The sequence below is a fragment of the Branchiostoma belcheri genome, unplaced genomic scaffold (genome assembly GCF_001625305.1).
Source record: "Branchiostoma belcheri isolate BF01 breed outbred unplaced genomic scaffold, Haploidv18h27 scaffold19, whole genome shotgun sequence".
In the NCBI taxonomy this organism is placed as follows: domain Eukaryota; kingdom Metazoa; phylum Chordata; class Leptocardii; order Amphioxiformes; family Branchiostomatidae; genus Branchiostoma; species Branchiostoma belcheri.
The window spans coordinates 2,690,230-2,699,184 of NW_017803379.1; the positions used below are offsets into that span (position 1 = coordinate 2,690,230).

An 8,955-nucleotide genomic window follows, 5' to 3' on the forward strand; every position below is an offset into this window, starting at 1 on the left:
AGCGGGGACTTTTCGTTCACCCGACTCCTCTTCCTCCTGTCCGGAGGCAAGTACAGGCACGCCTGTCTTTTCCACGGCAAGGAATTTTGCCTGCCTAACGTTGGGAAACTGACCACTTCTCTTGCCATTCCGACCTGTCTGGTCCTCCGAAAGGCTACCTGAATCGCCCCCGTGGGCAGAAGACTTCGTTTTATCCTTCTTTTTGGGCATAACGCCGAAAGAAAATCCGAAAAAATAAGGAGTAGGGAAACAACGTGCACCCCTTGGCGTTCGCACAAGGAAAATGGCGGCGAACATAGTCATTACGTCATGATATCCCGTGATGCTTTGCGATTAAAGCTTTGTACACGTGCGCCACCTAGCGATAAGCATAGGAAATACTGCATAAGGTAAACGATATACCCAAATAGGGAGTGTGCAGGTATAATTAAACTGTATATCTGTTACAGTTTATCTCCGGTGTTAATCCTATTCCTTCTGCTTAGTAGTCACGATGCACTCTAACAAAAACAGGTCAGATTGTAAAGGTGTTTGTATACCTGTTTGAAATACGCGGATAAAGGTTTAGATGGACAACAATAACAAAACACATGATTTGAAAAACAAAGAGAAACTTTTGAAAATCATACTTGTCATAGAATTGCAGTTATCGCTGTATCTAAGTTAGGTTTGAAGTAATCTGGAAATATTCAACAATTTGTCTCTTTGAATATGAAACAGTAAGAGTCCTCTTTTAGAAATTGAAAATCTAGTTCTTCATAGTTTTCAAGCACATGTTGGGAGAGGTGGGGTAGTGTCTTCTTCCTACCGTATTTTTTTAAATAGAAAGAGAACACACTGTAAGATACTCGTGACGAACTGTTTTTTCAAAGCAGTATGATATGCCATATACTGATGTTGATTAATCGTCTAGGTAAGAAATGTGATGATCCTAATCCTCAGTATGCGATAGCTTAACGACGATACCTGTCGTATCTGTTGTGATCGAGCTCTTGGTTGTCGACAACTTAACTTATCTTGAAGCTGATCCCCGAGTTACTTGTGACGGACCCTCATGTGATAACAACACATTCCTACACATTAGAGTTTAGCATAGAAACGTAATGACTTGATCGCCTTATCAAAATGACGAGGAGCTATTTCTGTAATTGTTTCTTATATGTCCTTTCCCCACATACCGTTAGCTACAGATTGCAGCGTTTGTGAAGAACAACAAACAAAGTCACCAACAAAAGTGCGAGCCAACAGATAACGTTGCTACATAAGATTCCCACGTTTTTCTCACTACAACCCTTCTACCTACATTCCCTTTGGAATAGTTTTTCTCCTCCCTCCCTGTTTCCAACCCTTATCCTCTGGGAAATCCCAATTTATCTTCTCCACGTGTGTTCTCCTATCAACGTCAGTCATCGCCAGCTCCAATTGTGACCCTCTCATTACAATTAATTAAGTCCAGCAGGGGCTCGTTCAGATCGATAACATTTGTGTAATTGATTTTGGCTCCGATACGTTACAATCGTCCCCGCCTATCTGATTTCTAAGACACTAGAGATTTCTGGTTAACAACTAAACAAACTCCATTCCTCACTTTTCTCAAACGAACTACATGTACTTAGAACCCGTAACGTCATATAAATACAGTATGACTGTAATGGCAAAAACATACGACTGTGATGTAACGCTTTTATACTCGAATCATTATATATTTGTCATCTTTGGAAAATTTGTCAACATATGACGGTGCGTTCTTATCTTAATTTAGGCAATTACAACGTAATTAATCAAATTTAGCCGGAACTCTCACAGAAGATCGCGATCGGCGGGACATATTTCTCCCAGAAGACGTTCTCTTTGTTTCTCATAAATGAGACCACACCTTACGAATTTACCTGCACAGGGTGTATGTGTGTATAATTACCCAAAGTCGTGATGGCTCCATTTAAATCGACACCGCATGCAACCGGTTACCTAACAATTTGTGACGTCATCTGATGACGTGGGGACAGCTTTGCCTACACGGTTCTCTATCGCATATATGATGCAATAGTCAATACTGTTTCATGTTCTAACTGAAATCTTATGCCTTGATGAGAACAATGAGCTTGAAATTAAATTGAATTAAAGCTCATTGGTGAGGATAACTCTAGACTGACAACGAGTACCAGCTACCTTTATTTTGATAGCCCCCTGCATGTGTTTCAAACATTGCTGGTAATCTCATTGCTTTAAACATCAGTTATACCAGTTCGGCACGGAGGGCACCGTATTCTAGAACGGGCACTGTCGGCAACAACGAAATACAAGAATGAGGTCATGGAACAATTTATCGAACGACATTCTTGAAAGATCAAAACAAAACACTCTTGTGACGTGACGATGCCTGGCAGACTGATTTTTATACCGGTCGCTATGGCGGGACAAATTGAACCCACTCTCTTCTGTAGTATCTGTTTGGAACTCTTCCTCTGTCCATTGGTTTTGCCGTGCCGCCATTCCTTCTGTAAGAAGTGTATTTCGGACTGGGTAGGCATGGCTATACACCAGCAACGAGCGGAATTTTTCACTTGTCCGGAATGTCGGATGCCGTTCAGTTTACCTCCGCGTGGGATCGAGTCTCTTCCCTTCAACCACGTGCTCGCTAACATGGCGGACGCTTGCAGAAAGTCTGGAAACGGCGGGAATTTCGGCGCAAACGGGAACGCCAGGCTGTTTCCGAGAACGGAGAGCCGCGGGATCCAGCCGCCTGGCGGGTGCAGGGAGCACGGCAAGAGTCTGCTGATGTACTGTATGGTCTGTGAGGAGGAGTGCTGTCTGCAGTGTATCAAAGAGCCTGGAGGAAGGCATCCGGCCGGTTCACCGCAACATAACGTCAAGAACAAGTATGTGGCGACGTCTCTGAGAAAGGTGCGTCATCATCATAGCATTGGTACTGGTTTTAATCATATGACAAAACTGTGAGCGAACTGCGTAGTTGCCAGATATTATGTTGGTGAAAAAGGTTTTCATACCAATATTATAAGATATCCCTTTCAAGGAAAATTTTGTATTTTTTCTAGGTTAGTTTGATGGACATCTCGATCGGCTGTAGGAAAACCCAGATGAAGATCACAGATGTGGAGATGGCGCTGTCCGTGAGTACTGTCTATCATCTTCCGTTACCATGGCAACGTCCAATGAAGATGGAAACGCAACGACTGTTTTAATAGACTGTTCGTTGAACTTTTTTTTCCGGGCAGATGTTTACTAACATTTCTTATTTTGTTTACAGAACAATGCTAGAAAAGCTATAAGCGAAATAAAATCGCAGATGGAAGCCATTAAACAAGCATTGGACTTGAAGACAGTACAAATGGTGGCGTCGGTCAAGGCTGAGAGAGCAGAAAAACAAGAACGGCTGGACGCCATCAAGAGAGGTCTGAACGCCATCCGAGAAGACTCAAGATTTCTGTTGGCGGAGGGGGGAAACTCGGAGAAATTCCTACAGGTAGAGAAATCTATCGTTTCTGTTGCAAAAACACAAGTATAGGCAGCTATAGACGACCCGCTACACAGTTGACACGACCGAACTATCTAGTATTCAGTTTATACACTACTGGATTGCTGTCGTCTCCTCTTAGCCAAAGTGCAAGACTCTTCATGAAACTGATGCATTTGTTTTTATCCTCGACAGGAGGCACATGCTGTCCAAGTGAGGTAAGCATCAGACGAAACGGTACGGTAGGATAAGGTAAGTCTTGATTAGGTAGATCTTTCGGAAGCTTACCAGTTGTCACGGACTGTATGTATATAAACTATTTGAGAGGTTTTACCATCTTTGATGGGAAGGCTAGCATTTTCTACAGTTCATCATGAAGATATGCATGCACGCGTTTACAACGGAGAAGGCTGTAAAGGTTGTACTCGTAGTATGTTCCCATTTCCTTAGCGCGGGCCAGGAGTGAGACAAAACAGAAATGACGGCGTACACATTACAGACACGAAACAACTATGTTGTTTTTCTTTCACGTACATTTTAGGGCGGCAGAAATTTGCGCAAGTCAAGACTGGAACGACTACAGTTTGGATCATGTGCAGCAGATTCCCTCAGAGCGACAACTCCAGGCGGTCAAGCGCGCCGTTGACAACATTTTCTGCCAGGAAACCACAAACAGGATCCAAGTTCACGGCGATGGGTGGCCAGGCTTCGAACAAGCGAGGTCTGAGTTCACACCGGGTAGTGCCCATGACCCTCTGGGAGCAAGGCAGCGGACAGCACAAGGCGTCGATGACGGAAGGGACTACAAAACACCAGAAAACAAGGCTTGCGGGGTAAAAGAATGCCCTGACGTTTATTATATAATACCAACTAAATATGTAAATGTTGCCATACGTTGTACCCGCTACAATTGCCATGCAATAAAGTTCTTCTTCTCACACGGAAACGTAAAAGATTCTAAAATGTGATCGAGACGTTTCCATAGATTTTTTTTGTTTCCTGCTTAACCTAACAGGGAACATATCATCAGATACTGACAAAACAACCAGAATCGACAGTTTCTTGTATGGAGAACCCACATTTGACATCAGGTCTGCAGCTTTTCCCGAGTCTATCTGTTTCTGACGGGCCATGCCTTCCGACGATTGGCGAGGAGATCACGATCGCCAGCGACGGTACGCCGAAAATGCCCGAGTCGATGCCGAAGGAGCTAACCAATCTACACGCAAATCGCACAGGAGGACACAAAGAAACACAAGCACAGACTTTGTCGAGTCTCACAAGGGAAGATCAGAATGAAGAGCGGGTAATGTTTCAGCAAAGCGCTAAACTGTATCTCTGGGAGCCGGACCGAGAGGACTGGATACAGCGCGGAGCTGGCGATCTGAAAGTATGTATGATACACTGTTTTAGGGGTACGTACTCTATGAATTATTAGTTTTGCGACTTTTCAAATCCACTATTTTGTCACACATACGTCTTCGTTGCTTAATTGCAGATTCTTCGGCATAACGTGACGGGTAAGGCGCGGGTCCTGATGTGGAACGACGGGACGTACAGCGTCCAGGCGAACCACTACATCACGGCGGACATGAAGCTGCTGGACGACAAGATCGGCGGGGACGACGCGCTGGTCTGGGCAGGCATCGACGCCGCCGACGGATCACGGAAGGTGTCCCTGTCATCTGTAGATATAGATCTGTTTTAGACGTATTAAAATCATTACCTCTGGGGTTTCTGTTTGTGTGTTCGCAGCTGTAACTCACGGTGGGTTGAACGGGTTTCTTTGGTTCTCGGCATATGATTAAGTTTTGGGGTCCAGATGTTCCGGATCGATCTTTTTTTTTCACGTATCTGTTGAGGGTGGGGTTATACATCCTCTCATATATTGCCTCTCTAACTCCCCGTTCCCACCAGCGGGTTTCGCGGTCTAAGATATCCGTGGATTCGAGCATGAAAGAGTGTCCTTGGTTGTGTTCTGGGTGAAAAAATGGTATGTATATGTTTTAGTGGCCGACTGGTCTCTCATCTTATGAAGCCCATGCATATGAAGCAAATACATGTATATTTGTGGGCGTGTCATGGAGAGCTCTCTGTTGTTCTTGCCATGTTCTCCAGGAGGCGTACTTTGCGGCGACATTTTCTCAGCCCACTGCTGCTACTGTTTACAAGAAGGTGTTCGAGAGATGCGTGGCAAGAGAGACGGTGAAGGAACGGACGGCCTCGGCTGGCACTCCGCCATGATAAACTGTTAAACAACCTCCTGAATAGTCAGTGGACTTAAATATGGGAACGGGATTTGAAGATGCATTAATCTCTTACATATAGTGTCTTAATGACGATATCTGCATTTTTATTCAAAAGAAGTTAGCCGACACCAGACCGTTGTATTTGACCCAAAGTCGAATATTGAAAAGTGAGAAATAAACATACATCGGTATGCATTACTAAAACGGTCGGTGCTGTCAGTTCTTGCTTACTCAAAGTCGAACTGCAGACCGGTTCCTGACAACTTCTTCTTGTGCTTGGTGTCATAAGCCTCGCTCTGAGCCACCGTGAAAGTGTTCTGCCAGTCGCCGACCACACCTACAGTCACAAAACTAACAGCGTGATAGTTTTACATGCGGGGGAGAAAATTTCCGCAATGTGAGAAGAATGGTTCATATCTACATACTTCAGGAGGAGGAAGTGGGAATCTGCCACCAGCCGAGTGCGTGGTCGTAGCTACTGTTTACAACGTATTTGAATTGTTGGCGGGCTTGTGCAAAGGTTGACTTTTCACTTGTGGCAGGCTGCCAGATCATGTGACACTTCTGCTGAGAACAGTATGTTGTTTTGACTGATTGTAGAGGGAAGTGTCTACTTCTCTCTAACGCTCGAGTTCATGAATACACTTGTACGGCTTCCTATTTTCTGGGTGTATGTAGTTTAGTGAGTGACACAAGAATATTCAGTGGTGACAGGAACTTTGCAGAAGAATTCGGCGCTCCAGTTTCATAGCGGCCTGTCAGGGACGTCAACACTTCCTCGTACGTGACTTGACTTTATACCTTCAAACGGTACGTGGTTCAGACTTCATATGTATAACCATAGCCAGAGAATTAATCCCCTGTGTCGGTAGTAGAATGGCTGTACTTCAGTTTTATGCCCAGAGACATGTTAATTGTGCCACGAATTCTAGAAATGTTACTGTTGTTGGCCACATTACACGGGTATAAGCACAAATCTTTTACCGTGTGTGGGCGGCACGGCAAGTGGTGGGTGATTCATCGAGTGACGAACAAATACTTGAGCCTTCCTCTTCAACTTGTTAGAGGTTTCACATACTAAGTACATTTTTATAATGTTTTCTAAGATGCTCACATGTAGATACGTTGTATATAAGATAATAAAATAATATAAGATAAGATAACTATGAACTGAAAATGTGCGTGTGTGTTTGTCTGTGTGAGAGTGTTTGTGTTTGTGCGTGTGTGTGTGTGTGTGTGTGGCGCGCGCGCGTGTGCGTTTGTGCGTGTGTAGGGAATGACATAAGGTGTTTAGATGTTGCATTAGGTAAGCCGTTTCGGACGTTCGAACGGCGACGTTAGCGTCCGTTCGACGTCCGAACGGCTACGTTAGGATCCGTACGTATACGTTAAGATCGACGACGTTCGATCACGTTCTTAGAATAAACGAGAGGTTTTTGAGTTGAAGTCTTTGTGTACGGACGTCTTTTTTGTGTGCTCTGTGTCCTCTTCTTTTCTTGTCTTGCTCTTACTTTACACCGTGTACTCGGAGGCGGAAATCCCACGACGATCAACAACGAACCCCTTACATTTGGCGACGAGGATGGGATTTGGGATTTATCGCCGAGAACCTGAGAACACCAAACATCGTGAGGACAGCGGAGGACCGAAGGTTAGAGAAACACATTCATGCATTGCCTGCCTGACCGCTTAGTGAAATTTGCTTTAGGATTTTAGTGGGAATTGAAGTGAGTCCGTGTAGAGCCAGGGTCGAAGTTAGTGAATAGAAGTTGTTAGGTTTTATCTTTAACAATGGCAGAAGGACAGGAGGGGGCACACGCCACCACGGTTATGTACGTACCATTCGAAAGAAAGTGGACAAAGTTTTCTGGGTCTCCTACGGGCCCCGTCGTAGAGGAATGGCTGGACGAAATGGAAAGTGCTTTCTTGCTATATAACACACCAGAGGCGCAGCAAGCAGGGTTACTGTATAGGAATCTCGAGGGGCAGGCCAAGCGCCAGATAGCTGTGTTGTCGACTGACGACCAAAAAGATAAGACGAAAGTGAGCGATGTTCTGAAAGCAACATTTGGGGACACTGCCCCGGTGTCAGCAATCATGGGTATGTTCTATGCTAGGGAACAAGAGAGAGGAGAATCCATAACTGTATACGCGCTAAGCTTACAGGAACTCCTAAAAAGAGCAGCCAGGAGGCGGGGAAATTCGTTAGCGGAAGAAGATACCATGCTAAGGGATAGATTCTTAGATGGTCTGAGGGATAAGGACCTGGAGAGGCAGTTACGCCAATACATTAGATCAGCTAGCGCGGCAAACCCCAGGAAGTTCCCAGATGTCAGACTTGAAGCCCTTCACCTGAGTGGGGAATGGGGCCGGGAAAAGGGTGAAGCCCGACAAAATGCGACAATGGTAGAGTCGGCTTTGCTTGCTGAGATGGCTAGGTTGAGGGAGGAAACGGGTAAGACGATGGAGTCCCTACGTAAGGAGCTTCACAGCCTAAAGTTTGAAAATCAAAACAGCCGTAGACAGGGTTCACCCAGGGTCCAACCTAACGGTGTCCGACAAGGACAGGCTGGATGGGACAATCAGGGACGCCCGATCTGCTATTCGTGTCAGGAACCAGGACACATACAGCGAGAGTGCCCCAATGTAAGGAGGTGCTACGTTTGCGGGGACCCGGGGCATATCCAGAGGGACTGCCCTTGGGGCAGCCAGGGGTCTAGATACAACAACGCCCGTACTAAGCCTCAGAACAACACCCGCAGGCCCCAGAATCAGACTAACACTCATTCCCCAAACTAGTTAGGCCCGCGGCCGAGGGACCAGGTGCGCGGGTGAAGTCAGTAGCTAGTTGTGCGTCCCAAGGTATGAGTGTAAATAGTGATACATGTATTAGTGATGACTTAAAGTCCGTTCTGTCTCGGACGATCGGGAAATGTAATGTAGTAGACGTGGATTTTGAAGGAGTAAACGTCCCGTGCCTGATTGATACGGGATCGCAGGTTACTACCATGACATTTAGTTTTTTCAAATCACATTTCGGGGAAAGAGGGGAGAGACTTAAGGACGTTTCAAGTTGGTTGAAGTTAACAGGGGCCAACGGACTACCCATTAAGTTTGTCGGGTATTGCGAGCTTGATGTGACGTTTAGGGGTCGCACGCTTCCAAAGCGTGGGGTAATTATTGTTGAAGATGGATGTGGGTCTGCGCCGGGATTCTGGGTATGAATGTGAT

The 8,955-nt window shown here is 45.5% G+C and overlaps 3 protein-coding genes across 3 annotated transcripts in view; all 3 read left to right on the forward strand.

The window, feature by feature from the left end:
* The first annotated feature begins 2,643 nt into the window (after nucleotides 1-2,643).
* Nucleotides 2,644-5,905, forward strand: LOC109467765. The gene is made up of 5 exons (XM_019765816.1): nucleotides 2,644-2,904; nucleotides 3,057-3,131; nucleotides 3,269-3,484; nucleotides 4,974-5,147; nucleotides 5,594-5,905. The coding sequence occupies exons 1-5, from the start codon at nucleotides 2,644-2,646 to the stop codon at nucleotides 5,717-5,719; spliced, it is 852 nt and encodes a 283-aa protein (XP_019621375.1). The 3' UTR covers nucleotides 5,720-5,905.
* Nucleotides 5,906-6,310: 405 nt separating this feature from the next.
* LOC109467889 (malignant fibrous histiocytoma-amplified sequence 1 homolog) overlaps nucleotides 6,311-8,955 on the forward strand; it is a 15,147-nt gene continuing 12,502 nt past the window's right edge. The window contains exon 1 of the mRNA XM_019766000.1: nucleotides 6,311-6,504. The gene's annotated coding sequence lies outside the window, so the exon portion shown is untranslated. The remainder of the gene's footprint in view (nucleotides 6,505-8,955) is intronic.
* Nucleotides 6,998-8,929, forward strand: LOC109467897 (paraneoplastic antigen Ma3-like). The gene has a single exon (XM_019766013.1). It carries the CDS (start codon nucleotides 7,516-7,518, stop codon nucleotides 8,521-8,523), a length of 1,008 nt encoding a protein of 335 aa, XP_019621572.1. The 5' UTR covers nucleotides 6,998-7,515; the 3' UTR covers nucleotides 8,524-8,929.